Here is a 16604-nt window from a genome sequence, read left to right as displayed (position 1 = left end):
AAAGAAAGAAAGAAAGAAAGAAAGAAAGAAAGAAAGAAAGAAAGAAAGAAAGAAAGAAAGAAAGAAAGAAAGAAAGAAAAAGAAATCACAATGACAAAAGGTGGAAAATACATGTCAAGAGCAGAAAAGACATTTACAGCAGAATATTCAGGAAGCAACAGACATAATAATTAACAAAGATACAAGAAAGAAGAAAGAAGAATGGTTTCTTAAAGAATTATAAAATGGGAAATACAAAGTTAAAAATAACAAACATTTTAATCTTATAAAAGTAAGAATAAATAACTTTAATGTCTAGTGTGCAAGATTACAAAAGCACCAACTATTAAGAATGCCATCATTTGTGAAATACACGCTACCATCTTCTAGTATATAAACTTCTGCAACAGTCTCCCCATTGGTCTCATTCTCTCCAGTATTCTCTCCCTCTGGTCTATTCTCTTGAATGCCACCAGAGTCATTGTCTTAAAATGCATATCAAATCATTTCTCTGTTGGAAAACCTTTCAATGGCTCTCTATTCCATCTATAATAAAGCCCAAATGTTTAGAAAACCCTGTATGTCAGGACTCTGTTTACTTTTCTAACCTCATTTCTACCATTTCTCCTTCTTCCCAAGATTTGTATGCTCTAGATGAAACATTCCTTATGATCTTCCTCTGAGCTTCTGTATATGCTTTTTTCCTCTGCCCAGAATGCTTCTTCCTGCCCAATCTTTTTGGTCCATCCAGTGCTTAGTCATCCTTCATGTAGATGCCTCTGCCTCTCTGGCTCCTTAACTAAAAGCTAAGTACCCCCTTCTGTATACTATCATGGCTCCCTGTTATTTCTCCTATCATGGCATATTACTGTGTTATATCATCTTGTTTACTTGTCTGCATCACATGCTAGTCAGCAAACAATGTGATGGCAATGGTAACATTTATCTTTTTCTTGTCCTGGCATTCTAGCACTTAGCTCAGAACATGACCTCTAATGATACTTGATAAATACTTTATTGGATCGATGTTGTACAAATATTTGGGTGATAGGATTGTCTAGTAACCCAAGGCTTAATGTGAACCCCTATTTCCAATGCTTGTTGAACATCTTTCTAGACTAAGTATTGGCAACCTTCAGCATGTATATTAAATAAGGATCACTAGTAAATTACCTTTAGCATGTGGGACAATTGCTGCCTCTATTATCTCTTTCCTACCAACTATAAGGGCTTGTAGTTGGTACAAGCCACCATGTTGTCCAAAATTCAGCAGCTGGTGTTCTCATAGCACCCATCTAGCCCTCTCCACCTGTTCAGAGGTAGTCACTCAGCTGCTAAAATATCCCTTGTCCCACTCCACTGAAGAGGCAGGATTGCCTAGTAAATGGCATCTCCCACCATTGTTATCCCGCCAGTAGGACAGATCAAGCATTTTAGCATCCCTTCCAAAGGCTGCCGTAATGCCTCAGTCTACTTTTCTGTCTTAGTAAATCTAGTAAAATAAGAAAAACTAAATTTCTTTGGGATGAGTTAGTAGCTTATAAAATCTCGGATCACCATTCTTGTCATAGTGTTGTGGAAACTGTAGATTTTAGACATGGAGAAAAAGTGGGTTGAAACTACACCAACATCTTCTAGAAGTTTCTGAAACCAAAGACTACTTTAATTCAATATATTCTGCTTGATTTTTCAAAAATTTTCTTCCTTTCAAGCTTTGCGCAGTGGCAGTATCGTAGCCAATGAGGTTTATCCGAGGAGCGATTATTGCTAATTGAAAAATTTTCTTCCTTTCTCTTTAAAATTTCTTCTGAAAGTGCAGGAAATTGTCAACTAAGGGTACATTATATAAAGAGAAACTGAGTTGAATCAGGTTTAAAATGTTTACATATCCAGAGGCACCTGGGTGGCTCAGTCAGTTAAGCATCCCACTCTTGATTTCAGCTCAGGTCCTGATCTCAGGGTTGTGAGATCGAGCCATGCATCAGCTCCACATTGGGCATGGAGCCTGCTTAAGATTCTCTCTCTCCCTCTCCCTCTGCCCCTCCCCTCTTCCTCTCTAAAAAACAACAACAAAAAGGTTTCCATATCCAAATTTACCCATTAAAGTGAGATCAAATTTTTTGAAGATCAAATTTTTTAAGAGAAAAATTCCTAAGAAAAAGTATACTGATGTCATAAGTAGAAATAACAGTACTCCCTTGATTTTGCAAGAAATGACATTTTTTAACGTCAGGAAAAGGGAATAAAAAGTAAAGCTTTTGAAAGGACAGATCCAAATCAAAAATACTTTCCAAAGGTTTATTAACAGAAAAGAAAAATAATTAAAAATGATGTTGCTACTGACCACAGTAAGTGTATCATTGAGAAAGTATTTTCATTCCTCTTACCATGAAGAGCAGCGAGTATACTGCTACCGAAAAAAGAAAGAAAAAGAAAAAGTGAAACTTCTTGTCAAGGATACCATAAAAGTAAAACAAAGCACTATCCAAAATATAGGTAGTTTATTGGTGAGTGTGATTTAAAATCAAATGCTTTCTGAGTTAAAAAAATGCGGGATAATCAACATGTCAGTGTTAAAATGGGCCATCAATTTTCAAAAAAGGCATCAATGGAAATAAACTGTGAAAAACCAATTTTGGACTGTCCTAAATCTCAAACAACCTTAGTTCTCAAAAGTATCTGTTCATCTGCTTCTTTTTATTTTTGACTATAAATTTGCTGACAGATGTTGTGGCTCATAATTGTCTATCAAATTTCTTTCTATCTTCTTTGTTTACCCAGTAATCACTCACAGTCATACCCCCTGATTTTACTGCTACACACAAACTAAAATTCAGTATGTTACCAGTGACCTTAACATTTTCCAGTGTCTCCTCCCTGTTTCCATCAGACATCATAACCAGCAACTAACTCTTAAAATTTTCCTCAGACCAGCACTGACAGAACCCACAAATCTATCCTATGACTCTGTCCAAATAGGCTTCAGCCAATGAAAGTGAGTCAGAAGTGAAAGCACATACCTGGGCCAGCAATCGAAAGGTTGGGCATCTATTAAATTTAGGAAATGTAAGATCATTTCCTGCCTAGGGGCTAGAATATTTTATGTCTGAGGCCCTAAATATCACAAAGGACATATTACAACTTTACCAAGATGTGCTACACAAAATAGTAACATGGAAAGATGCCTCCCAAACTGGCTTCCATGATCAATAAGTGTAGAAGCAGCTAAGTAATACAGTTTTTCTCTTGGAGACTCAGAAAGTACATTAGCATATTAAAAGATAAAAGAAGTCTGGCCATAAAGAAACTTGTTTAGCTTTGTTTAACCTGGTATTTTCTAAAGCTTTTTGACCACTGAATACCTGTTAAGATCCCAGAGAATTGGTAATCTCAAGGAAAAGGCTTAAGGAAAAGCTGACCTGACCAGCCATTCATATTTGCTGGGTTTTTTTGATCCCCTAGGGCTACCCTGTAAGTCCAGCATTGGTCATAGGATGTCCTAGAGCAGTGCTTCTTAAACTTGTATGTGCATGCATCTCACTGGGAATCTTGTAAAACTGTAGCTTCTGACTCAGTAGGTCTGAGGTGGGGCTGGAGAGTCTGCATTGCTAACAAGGCTTCAGGTGATGCTGATGCTGCTGGTCTCTATCACAAGTTGAGTAGCAAGGCTCTACAGAATCACTGCAGTAGGAAGATCATCATGTCTCTAGTCTCTTTATCTTATCCTTCCTAATAATAAATCCTCCTAAAATATTACTTTCAGGGTGCCTGGCTGACTCAGTGAGTGGAGCATGGAACTGCTGATCTCAGGGCTGCTAAGTTTGAGCCCCACATTGGGTGTAGACATGACTTAAAAATAAAGTCCTTATGGGGCACTTGGATGGTTTAGTTAAGCGTCCAACTTGTTATTTCAGCTCAGGTCATGATCTCATGGGTCGTGAGATCAAGCCTGGCATCAGCTCCACACTCAGCAGGGAGTCTGCTTGAGATTCTCTCTCTCCCTCGCCCTCTGCCCCTCCCCCCCCACTCAGGGGCTCTCTCTCCCTCTCTCGATATAAATAAATCTTTAAAAAATAAAACCTTTATAATAAGTAAATAAATAAAATATTACTTTCAATATATATCACTTTGCTGGCCAAAAAATTTTAGCGGTGCCCCATTCCCTTCAACATTAGTAACTCAACAGTAGACATTTATTGAATCTTTACTGTATGCTAAATAGATACAGAGCCCCTGACTTTATACAGCTGAGTATCAAGTAGGTGAGTAAGAAACAATGAGCAGAATGCTAGGAGCCAAAACAAGAAGGGAAGAGTTACTTTCTTGAGACCTCAATTTCCTTATCTGTAAAATGAGGGTTAAACCCGACCAGTGGTATTTAATCCTCCATGTATATTGCAGTCACTGACATCATCCTATTACAGTCTCAGCCCAGACCAATGAAATACAGACTGTCAGTACCACCTTCAATAGGGAATGGGTAGTTCTTTTTTTTTTTTTTTTTTTAAAGATTTTTTATTTATTTATTTGAGAGAGAGAGAATGAGAGAGAGCAAGCACATGAGAGGGGGGAGGGTCAGAGGGAGAAGCAGACTCCCTGCCAAGCAGGGAGCCCGATGCGGGACTCGATCCAGGGACTCCAGGATCATGACCTGAGCTGAAGGCAGTCGCCCAACCAACTGAGCCACCCAGGCGCCCAGGGAATGGGTAGTTCTTAAAAGCTCCCCAAGCGATCCTAAGGGGCAGCCAAGTTTGAGAACCACTGGACTAAATGATTCCCGAAGTGCTGTCCAGCTATCAGATTCACCTGGAAACTTGTTAGAATGAGAATTCTCAGGCCTCACCCAGACGTACTGATTCAGAAACTGGTGAGAAGGTAACAAAATCTGGGTTGTGGTTTTTTGGTTTTGTTTTTTTTACAGACTTATTTATTTATTTTGAGAGAGAGAGAGACAGAGAGAGTAGGGGGAGGAGCAGAGGGAGAGAATCTTCAAGCAGACTCGTCCTCGCCGAGCAGGAGCCCAACACAGGACTCGGTCTCACAACCCATGAGATCATGAGCTCCCTGAAACGAACAGTCGCCTAACCAACTAAACCACCCAGGCTCCCCAGAAACCTGGGTTTTAACCAGCTCTCCAGGTGATTATGATATACTTTGAAAACTACTGGATTAGACAATCAGTAAATTTCCCTCCGGCTCTAAAATAGTATCATTCTTGGACCTCGAACAACCTTTTCAAGGACGTTTGTTATCGGGTCTTACAGACTAACAGTATAAACTCTTCCCAGATTTAAATCCCAGCTCTTACACTTAAGTGCTGTGCACTCTTAAGGAATTATTTTAGCTGTCTGTGTTTCAGCTTCTCATCTATAAAATGAGGATAATAATAGTACCTATTCTCACAGAATTGCTATGAAAATTAAATGATTTCCTGTATGTAACTCACTTAGCAGAATGCCTGAGATGTATTTCAGGTCGTTACTCAATCGTCATTCTCCCGGTGAGGACTTCATGGCCACTCTGTCCAAAATTGCAACCCACCCCTACCATTCCCTTTTCTCTTCCCCGATTTATTTTTCTCCTTTGCAATTATTACTCTCTAACACATAACATATTTCACTTATTGCTTTGTTTATTATCTGTCTTCTCCCACTAGGATGTAAGTTCTATAAAATCAAGGATTTTTGTCCATTTTGCTAAGAGCTGTATCCCCAGTGTCTAGTCCAGGGTCTGTCACATTGGAAGTACTCAATTGGCGGGATAAAAGAATGAATAAATGTTAACAATTATCAATATTAATATTATAGCAATCCAAACTTTTCTTATTGAAACCCAATAGCCTATACTTCCTGTTTTCTCTTCCAAATTGTGCTTATGTCTTATTACATGCTTTATTCAAATTCTGTCCCATACCTAACAATGCTCTTTTATTTAACTTCTGTTCATTTTAGGCCCTGCTCAAGTTCTATTTCCTTAATATTCCCTGACAATTCTGATGACTACAGTCTACAGTGTTACTGTCTATACTATACAATTTTACACTTACTTATCTTAATTATCAATAGAAAGAGTAACTTTACTGAAATTTAAATTTACTGAAAGAGGATGCAACCGTCATGCAATAAGCATTCATGAAAACTTAGAGAGGAGGGAGTCCTCAAAGGAGTCATGGGAAAACTTACCATTATTTCACCATGTAGTCCTCAAATAACAAAAACAGTGCTCTGTGTTTTACAAAGTACCTTTAAATACATCAGTCTCATTTTGACTAGATAAATTCAAAGACTATGTCTCTTTGCTGTCAAATTTTCAAATATTTTCAAGTATGGGGAGACCATTTTCTTGAAGTGAAAGATTAAGAATAAATCATGAAAGTCAAAATTGAAGCAGAGAATGACCCAAGAAGTTGTTGAGTTCAGGGAATGCAAATTAGTGGCTTTCTTGCCCCCAGTCCTCCTGTCAGCTAGGTCTGGAAGAGGCCCACCATCATCCCCAATGTGGCCTTCTAGGCAGCCATTACCAATTGGCTAGCAGACAAGAGGACACCATTTCCTAGCCATTACCTAGCAGACAAGAGGACACCTATTTCCATCCTAACTTAGTCTAACCCTCTTGGTTTTAAAAGCAAAGAAAACTGATGCTAAGAAATTTAAAGTGACTTGTCCGGGCACATACATGGTAGAAGACCAAGACCAGAACCAGCCTCCCAACTCCTCTCCAGGATTCCCCCCACTGACCCTCCTCATTTATTTCTGAAATGCAGTATTTAGGTTTCCATTCTAAAGCAATCAAAACACAGACAGCAAACCTTTGACAGAGAGTTTTCATATTAATGCTCATGAATATAACCTTGAAATGAAAAATGACAGTTTTGAGTGAAGTGATAGACAGAGCTGGTTAGTCTGTTATTTTTCAGTTGGGTTTATTTACTTAAGCCTAGAATATGTCATGACTGGAAATAGACAAAACAGATTATTTTAATTCCACTGTCCTAGAAAAAGAAAAGGGAAATCGTTTTCATTAAAGAACTGGGCTCAAATCCAGTCCCAAAATAACTTATACTACTGAATCAACTTTTTAAAGGTGACATTTCTCTCATTAATGGCAATGCATTATTATAAGTATAGCTTAATCACTAAATTTAAATTACAAGAAAAATGTATTTAAAGGAATATGAAAAAAAGAGATAATGGAGACAAATAAACCTCTATTTTAATATAGATAATGACCATTTCCTCATCACAGAAAATATGCTCACATTTTAGAATTATAATTTTCCAGATCCTCTTCCTAAAGCACAGTTTCCAAATATTGCAATCATCTTTGCAACTCAGTTGGAATGAAAGTGACTTGTCAAATTTTACCTAGCCCATTGATAATTCTGTCTTGATTAACCCTCATTTTTAGGTATACTATAATTGCAGCTGATCTGGGGGGAGAAACCATCATCTAACACAGTTAGAAATTGCCTCTGGCACTGTCTGCTTTACCCAAGGAAACCAGGATGACTGGCAGTTCTGTTACTTTGCAGAGTTAATTCATTTTAGCGACTATGTTACTCAGTTGCAAGGTACCAGCAGTTGGTCCCATAGTCTATCCTTCCACCCTGAGAAAGTGAGTCCGACTCATATTTGATGGTAGGATGAGGAAAGGAGCAAATGTACAGACTCTCTTCTCTTCAGCATGGACACTGCCACCACACCAGAGGGGGAGAAGTGTGTGCTGAAACACACGGAGGAAGTTCAAGGCCTGTACTGCCCCTGTTCCACAAAAAAGGCAGTCAGTTCGAGGGTTGTCCTAGGGTCTAGATATACACAGGGACAATCCCAATGGGCCTCAGAGAAATCTAGCCACAAACTGATGCTTGCTAACAGCACCCTGGAAAGCTAGAGTGATTTTCACCTCAAACCCCCTTGTCAACTGAGATCACTGGTGGTCCATGAGTTTAGTCAAAACAAGAATGAAACCAAGAGCTCTGGTCAGACCCCATCATGGTAGCCCAGGCATGGATCCTGAAGGCAAACAGGATAGACAAGACAAATCATGACTTCTAGAAAGCAGAACAGTAGTTCCTGAGGCATGTTTGGAAATACTGGAGCACTCTGCTTTCTGGCTTAGGCATTCCAAAAATTCAGAAATCACTTCCCCTGCAGCACATTATTGAATTGTTTTTTGCAATTAACCCACTTATGCATCTGGAAAAGGGGACAAGTACCCTACCCAACTTAGAAGAAATTAGTTTCTAAGATATCCCATTCACAACATGGAAAATCCTTTAAGACACTGCTATTTATATAATTAAAATCCAAATTCCTTGAAAATTTACTGTATCCTGGCTAATCTAACACAGTAAGCCGAGAATAAATTTGAGTTGGAAACACTTGCCTTGTTATTAGTTTTGTCATTCCTAGCTCTGTGACCATGAACAAATTACTATCATTGAGTTCTTGTTTTCTCTTTTATAAAATAATCATACAATGTATTTCACAGCTTAGTTCTAAAGATTACATGAAAAACATTGGAAAAGGCATAAAAATGCCTGTCCCATGAGAGAAACTAAGTAAATAATTTTCTTCCCCCATTTCCTTTTTTCTTATAAAGAAGATACCCATGTTAAAATGCTTTTGAATGCTGTATGTGGTTTAAAAAATTAAGTAACAAGAGAGTAGAGGCACCTGGGTGGCTCAGTCAGTTAAGCATCCAACTCCTGATTTCAGCTCAAGGTGGTGGGTTTCAGCCCCACATCAGGCTCCACACTTGGTGAAGAGTCTGCTTGAGATTCTCTCTCTCCCTCTGCCCCTCCCCCTGCTCATGCGCTCACGCGCGCACACTCTCTCTCTCTCAAATAAATAAATAAATCTTTTTTTAAATTTTAAAAAATAAAAAATTAAGTAACATGCCAATGTTAAGTCTATGAATTATAATTTATATAATTAATTTGAAGCAGCTACTATTCATATATGTAATTACATATAAAATTTCAATGAATGACTTTGCAGTCCTCTAGCTGAAAAATTCAAATTGGTAGCATAATCTGGATCCCTTTTCCCAGAAATATATTGCAACTTTATTTTTATTCCAGTCAATCTCACTATGTTAGAAGAGAAAGAGGAAGATCCACCCCTATTCAGTTGGATAATAGCAATATTTTATGGCCTCTTTTCCATAGAGTCCTCTTCTTTTGTGTTAGATTAACATGCACCTCTCAAAATATTTCTGCTAATCTGTCTTCCAGAGTCTGCTTGTGGGCTTCTGATATTACAAATATAGCAAGGCAGTGTTAGGAGCAAATATGTATAGTCCTGCAATAAAAAATTAATAAAAAAAGGGGAAGCGAGACATGTTGATGCATCTAAGAGAATAAGCAGTAACAGTCTCATGGCTAAGAACAACAGCAGGCTTGTCCATCTGTCCATCATGAAACTGAGTTATGCCTACTAGTTATCAACAGGAGGTGGCCATGTGGGCATCACACTAAAATAGAAATTCTGTCATCAGGAAGACAAGGTGAGGAGTGAAGAAAAGGATTAACTGTTTCAGAATCAATTTCTGGATGAGCATGATGAATACAAAGATTTGTTTCATGTTTCTTATTCACAGACTATGAAATCTTTTAATCATTCATTAAAGATTTTCTGGTACTTTCTAGAAGCCAGACGCTATGCTAGCCACTATGGATCCAAAGAATAATTTCCTGGTGTGCCAGGCTGGCTCATTTGGTAGAGCATGTGACTCTTGATTTTGGAGTCATGAATTTGAGCCCCATGTGGAGTGTAAAATTTTTTTTAAATTAAAAAAGGAATAATTTCCTTCTTTGGGGAATTCTGTTTCATGAGAGAGAGAAGTAAACAAAAAATTATAATACGGAAAGATGACAGCCAATGTGTATACAATATGCGGTGAGAACCCAAAGAAAAACATCATTAACTATGCAAAAATATGCCAACTTTACAAATTTGTGAGTCATCTTGGCACAGGGGCTATGCTAATCTCTGTAATATTTCAGTGTTATTATATGTGCTATAGATGTGAGGTCAACCAGAGAAGTAGAATAGAAAATCTGTGAACAAACAGATGGGTCTTGATCAACTATGTTTGCCTTAGGCTGGAAGAAAAAGTGTTATTGCCTTTACCTCCAGTCCTTTTTTCTTAAGTATGTGTGAATGCTTAATTTTTCTATGATTTTTAATCTTATCAACTCAATCTAAACATGTCCATTTCTATTTTCTCTAAGTATGTTTGAGAGTGTGACCACTGGACAACAGATAGATACAGATATGGCTACAGATGTAGATCTAGATCTAGATGCATTTGTCCATGTAGAGATAAATGCCGAAATAGCACCTTGGCTTCTGGAAATATGAGTCACAATATAATTCTTAAATTTTACAATAAAACATTTTCTTTAAGGCAATTTCTAACAGAAGAGTGACTCTAAGGCATAGCATTTATTGGCATTTAGCAAAATTAAGATGTTAATACAAATAAATCCTCAGTGTGCTTTAAGACCTACTATAAAGGCCTCCTTTCGATTGAATTGAATTGAATGAGGAGTGAATCGAGGCACTCCCATTTAAGCTAACGTAGAAATTCTGAGTCAACTGTCAGCTTGAAAATCCTATTTAAATGTTTGCTGGTTTTGTTGCTAACATGTGCACTTAAAAACATAAAATTCACATCAGTTTCACAACAGGCGAAATTTATTTTTCCTCTCTGAGGCGATTTTTGGTGCTAGATCATTTGCCCTTTGGTTATCTCTGGCATTGGCATTCCTCTTTGTTGTCCCTGAAGCCATACACTGCCTAGAGCTACATGTATAAAAATACTGGTGTTCCCCTCCATGTGCCCCCCCCCAATGGCACATTCTGGAAATGCAGCACGAGGCATTAGCACCAGGTACTAGCACCGGGCTCCCCCAGAGTCCGGTCCTCCTTGAAGAACCCACTCCAAAGAATAACAGCCATCCCTCTCCATGCCTCTGTCCTGATATCCTGTCCTGGTGGCCACCAAAACTGAAATGCCCTATCCCCTGACAAACTCAAAAGAACAAAGTCACATTGTTACTGATATAGATCAACCTGACAAACATAAAAGTCTTAAATTTTATCTCTAATCTCGACTTCAGTCACCTAATTAGCCTTTGTGACACGCCAAAATTTCATTTGTACCTTACTTGTATATCATGAAAACTAGAGTGCCCATATCGAGATATTTGTTTCACATCTGTCAATTCTGTGTAAGTAATTCTTGGTCATTGGTTCTTGATGTGCTTCTCTTATTATGACACCTAGCGCACCTTCACAGGTAATTTTGTTTATGGAATATTTTGTACTGATGGTGGTGGTGGTGGTGGTGATCCTGCAGCGTCTCTGCTCTGCTTTAACAAGAGTACACGTGTTTGTCCTCTGAATGGACAAGTTCTTGCCAGAACCTGTACTATTTCCTATGACTTTTGCTACAGATTTCTAATCATCATAGTTTTTTTTCTCATTTATTACATGTTAAAACTTCCCCCAAAATGGGATTAAAAAATAAAAAGTAAATGTCCTTACAGACTGAGCTGAGTAATGACTCAAGCCCAAGGAGTTTGACTTATAAATGCTATAGAGAAAGTCACTTATTAATTTACAATCTAAGGCCTGGAAGCTACTTGACATCAAATGGAGGCCAACAGAAGTATCGATTAATGGAAGTGAAAAAAGTGGGTGTTACGGTGAATGAAATGGTTTCTTTCTGATGGTGGAAGTTGTGATGTCTCTTCTAGATTATCGGTAGCCAATATTCAGAGAAGAGAGATAAATATTAAACGAGCAACGTGGTAAAGGGCTAGGTAACACTCAACGTACAAGTGCATCATGGCTCTAAGAGTCCAGGAGCATGCCAGTCGTATAGCTCTGAGAAATTATTTTCCTTAAAGCATTGTTAGACATGGTAGCAATGCTTTGCTCTTGGCTCACATAAACTAATTTAAACTACAATGTAGTTGAAGTAAAATACAGCCCTAGTAGTTCTATTTCAACCACACTCAACCATTTGTAACACATTTCTGAATTATAATTTGTGAACAATCGTAAAAACCACCATTTCTTCAGCATATACATACTACCTCTCAGGCCCTGTGCCAATTTAATCTCACAGACCTTGGTCTGTAAGATAATTACTGTTATTCTCTTTTACAGATGAGCAAACTGGCCTAAAAGATGAAAGTCATCTGCCCCAGACATGAGTATGTTAGGAACACTGTATGTCTGCATAAAAGAAAATGTCCTGTGACTTGGCTAGTCCCCAGTTCCCATACTTGAGGAACAACTATAATCCCCGCTCGCAGGGCAGAGTCTCTGGATGCACAATGCCCAGGAACATGTTCATGGGAGCAGGGGTTCCTGTCGGTGGCCAGCCACATACTACAATGCACTCACAGCCTTCAGGAACCTATATAGATTTAGACACATTCTTGCGCCCTTTTTAAGCATCGTGTTAGATCTTTAGATCTTATTTTTAATAACCCTTTTGATCTTTCCAAAACACTCAGCCCAAAGATCAAAGCTGTGGCTTAGCTTTAAGCTACACATTCTAGATCTTCCATTTTAATTTGTACTCAGGCAACATTTTACTTTTTTTTCATAGCTAGGAATACATTTTCCTTCATGAAGGAATAAAATGTGTCCTTAAGGAAAACAGTATTCATTTTCAATAAACATTTACTAAGTAACTATCTTTTCAAAAGTAAAATCCTAGGCCTGAAGAGGGTAAAAAAGTTGGGTAAGACCTGGTCTGTGCCTGCCAGGGGCTTAAAACTTAATTATGGCGATAGAAATAGTAGGAATCGGGGTTAAAATTTGAAGTGGAGCCCGATGGTCCCTCTCCAAGGAACAAGTGACAGTATGTTGCTTCTCTAAGGAGCAAGCTCTAGCTGTGTCACAATATGAGCAAGGGAGCTGAAAATAATAATCCTCTAAAGTAAAGGTTAACGATTCCAGTTCTAGCCATAACTCTTCAGGGAGGGGCAACGACACAGGAAAAAGGGAGCCATTTCAGAAGTGACTTGAGTATGCCTGGGGATCTTGCTTTTACAAACTACCTAGCCCCTGCTCCCCACACCTGCCCCTGCTATCAGGAGGCCCCAGGCACAGAAGAGAGGATGTCGTGCGTCTCAGAGGTCTTGAGATAGGAAAAGATGGAGAACCGTAATGACTAACATGCTGCAGTTTTTCAGGTGAGACCCCTAATTACACCACAGCGTACATCCATTTCTCTATTGTCCTTATTTAATACTGAACAAATAACATGTTACGCAAAAGTCCCGAGCAAGAGGGACTTAATTGGAGTAGGTGATTACCTTCGTCACTCATTAAGAGGCTGTCTCTTCAGGAGGATGCCTGAATCACTGCCAAGTTGACTTGCTTAGAAAGGAGTCTGTGATAAAAACAAGTATGAAGATAATTATCTAAAGCAAGTGGTTTTAACTTATTAAAAAACCTACATTTGGGGAATACTCTCACAACCATAATTTACACTCCCTAAAAACCTGGAGATTTAGCCTAATTCTCTTCTAACACATAAAATACTGCATGTATCTACTCTCTTTGAAGGAAACTGTGTTCTCCTCGTTACTACTGAAATAAAATTCTCTCTGCCACAGCCTCCTAAATCTCAGTCCTTATTTTTATTAGCTAGTCTCACACTTCGCAGCCACCTGTAAGACGCATCCCTAACCAGTTGATTTCTCTATCCTGTCTTCCACTTTTATGTACCTTTTTTTCAACACTCGCATTTATGTTTTTATGTTTAGCTGCCATGCTGGTCAACAAATTGGCTGTAGTAGGTGGCATTTTTCTTTTGAGTTTAGTTTTTCTTTCCCTAATTTTAGGCTAAGTATTTTTAATGATTATACAACACATAACTCACCGTGAAAACTTGTTACAAAAAAGTATTTTTTAATGAAAGGGAAAAGCTAATTTTACCAGGTAGAAATCACTACTAAAATTTGGTCGTTTTTCCTGTCTGTCCTTTTTCTACGTATGTCTCTTAAATTTTTATTTTGAAATAATTTTAGACTTACAGAAAAGATGCAAAAATAGTACAGACAGTTCTATATACTCTTCACCCAGCTTCTCCTACTGTTAACATCTTCCATTATACTATAGTATAATTATCAAAATCTTTTATGTATATTTTGACAAGATCTATATACCATTTTTATCTCACATATGGTCATTTTTCTCCAATTTTCTCAATAATGTCCTTTACATAATTTTTCTCTCATCCAGATCCAAGATCACACATTACATGTAGTTGGCATATCTTGTTAGTCCCCTTTATCTGGAACAATTCTTCACGCTTTTCTTTTCATGACAATTTTCCAGAAGTACCAGAGTAGTTATTTTGAAGAATATGCCTTTGGGTCTGTCTAATCTGTTTCCACATGATTAGATTCCAGTTATGCATTTTGGGCAAGACTACTACATAAACCATGTTTTAACTTTCTCAATGCATCACATCAGGAATCAAATCTCAGTGTTTCTGTCACAGGTGATATCAACTTTGAGCACCCTGTAAGGTGGTGTCAGTCAGGTTTCCCCTCTATAGACTACCATTTCTTACTTTGCAATTAAGTAATCTCTGCGGAGGTATTCTGATTACTTATATTATATATTTTATATATATATATATATATATATATGCCATTCTTCTTCAGACTTTTATCATCCATTGATTATTCTTCTGAGTCAATTGTTTCCACAGTGGTTCCAAAATAGTGATTTTTTTCTACTTCCATTATTCCTTCTATGTCTATTAGTTGATGTAACCATTCTTTTCTCTTAAAGTTCTCCTTGATTCGTATTTGTATTCCCATAAGTATGTCCAAATTCAAGACATTTCAAGTTATTTTTAAATCTATTTGTTTAAATGTTATCACATTTTTAAAAATTTTACAGTCTCAATGTTACATGTTAAGAAGCCCAGAACTGACATTTCTTACTGCTCCATTTAACCCTTTTCCTACTTCATAAAACTTTGTTTGAAATTTCTAAGTCTTGCTTCAAACTTCTAATTATAATCCAAGACTAACCCTGCCTCATGACAGTGCTACCTAATTAGTCCTGGAAAATGTCTAACTCCTATCCAAGAATCTTGTTAATATATCTCTGGTTTATACAAACTAATTCTCATTTTTATCACATTTCATTCATCACACGGCAGAGAATAAGGAAGACTTAGCCCAATCCTATAATTTAAGGACCAGGAACCTTCTATTCCACTAGTTCAATTTTGTGTTCAGACAAGAATCAAAATGTAACCCTCAGAAAATGGATTGATTCAATAACCTCAGTGGAAAAAAAAATGTTTAGGATGTTAACTCTCTGAAATTCAATAATCTTTTAAAATGTGTTTACTATTAAGCAACTAAACAATTAAAGGCTCATTCGTATTTCTATAATGGGTTTGTCAAGTCCTGCCATGTTCCCCATCTTTTGCATCCTTCCCCTCCCAAAAGCTATGGCTGCAACCTTAGTCCCAGCCTGGTTTCTAGAAGCAATCCTGATTTTAGACTGGTGAAATTTAGCCAGCCTCTCTAGAACTGACATCAAATTAAACATGCTCTTTTTTCTTAACTTTTACTTTACATCCAGAGGTTCGGCTCTTGACTTCTTGACCAAATTTCCCCATCTTGAACCAACAATTGTCCTTCCCTATCTGTCGACCAACCCCCTGCCTAGATCTTTAAATATCAGTGTAACTGAAAATTCTCCACCATCTTGCTCTTCCTTCTTGTTCATATAGCTCTGCCACTACATGTTGAATTACTCTCTCTCACTTCCAACACCTGTGATCTTTCGCATTTATTCAACAAACATTTACGAAGTACCTCTTCTATGTCAAATATTTTGCTAAACACATGTGCAGATAGTAGTGCTTTAAAAAAAGGGTGTACTTTAACTCCTGAACTTAAGGAACTGTATTCCTCTGAGGGCAACAAACAGTAAGAGGGTTCACAAAGAAACAAGCATATGATTACAAGGTATAAAAATATAAGGAAACAAATAGGAAATAATGGAGTTTAATCAGGGAAAGCATCTCTGAGAAATTAACACTGAGGATGAAGATTTGAAGGATGAAAGAGTACTAGCCATGAAAAGCACTGGAAAGAGCATTTCAGGCCAAAGTATAACAAGTGTGAATACCCTAAAAAGCTTAGGGAGTTGGAGGAACTAAATGGAAGCCAGTGGGGCTGGAATATATGGAGGGAAGAGGAAAAATGCTTACCTGAGAAAGGAGAGGGAGATCCTGCAAACCCTTGTGGGCCATGGAAAAGATTTTAGATTATAATATAATATAATTCTAGTGAGAAGCTATTGAAGGCTTCTAAGTAGGAAAACCACATGATTTTCATTTTTAAAAGATTACTCTGGCAAGTTGAAAACAGGCTTTCAAATAAAAACATGTACACAAACATTCATAGCACCATTTTTCATAATAGTCAAAGTGGAAGCAACCTAAATGTCCATCAAAAAGAATGAATAAACAATATATAATATATCCATACAAGGGAATATTATTCAGCCATAAAAAAATTAAGCACCAATACATGTTACATCATGGCTGAACCTTGAAAACATTAT

The 16604-nt window shown here is 37.6% G+C and overlaps 1 protein-coding gene, 1 non-coding gene and 1 pseudogene across 6 annotated transcripts in view; 1 reads left to right on the top strand and 2 right to left on the bottom strand.

Moving 5' to 3' along the window:
* Positions 1-16604, bottom strand: part of SLC44A5 (solute carrier family 44 member 5) — a 351239-nt gene that overhangs the window by 282473 nt on the left and 52162 nt on the right. The window contains exon 1 of one of the 5 annotated variants that reach the window (XM_032425941.1): positions 13319-16408. The exons of the other annotated variants lie outside the window; for them this stretch is intronic. Coding sequence (XP_032281832.1) covers positions 13319-13331 — 13 coding nt within the window. The 5' untranslated portion in view covers positions 13332-16408. Of the gene's footprint in view, positions 1-13318; positions 16409-16604 lie in introns of those variants that run through there. 5 annotated transcript variants of the gene reach the window in all.
* On the top strand, positions 1690-1822 carry LOC116627279 (annotated as a pseudogene).
* On the bottom strand, positions 9913-10015 carry LOC116626937. Its single transcript, XR_004298375.1, has one exon. It is a non-coding gene; the product is annotated as a U6 spliceosomal RNA (small nuclear RNA).

This window comes from Phoca vitulina, unplaced genomic scaffold (assembly GCF_004348235.1).
Source record: "Phoca vitulina isolate PV1807 unplaced genomic scaffold, GSC_HSeal_1.0 scaffold2, whole genome shotgun sequence".
Classification (NCBI taxonomy): domain Eukaryota; kingdom Metazoa; phylum Chordata; class Mammalia; order Carnivora; family Phocidae; genus Phoca; species Phoca vitulina.
The sequence above is the reverse complement of the archived record's forward strand: the minus strand, read 5'-3'. Positions and strand labels throughout refer to the sequence as shown.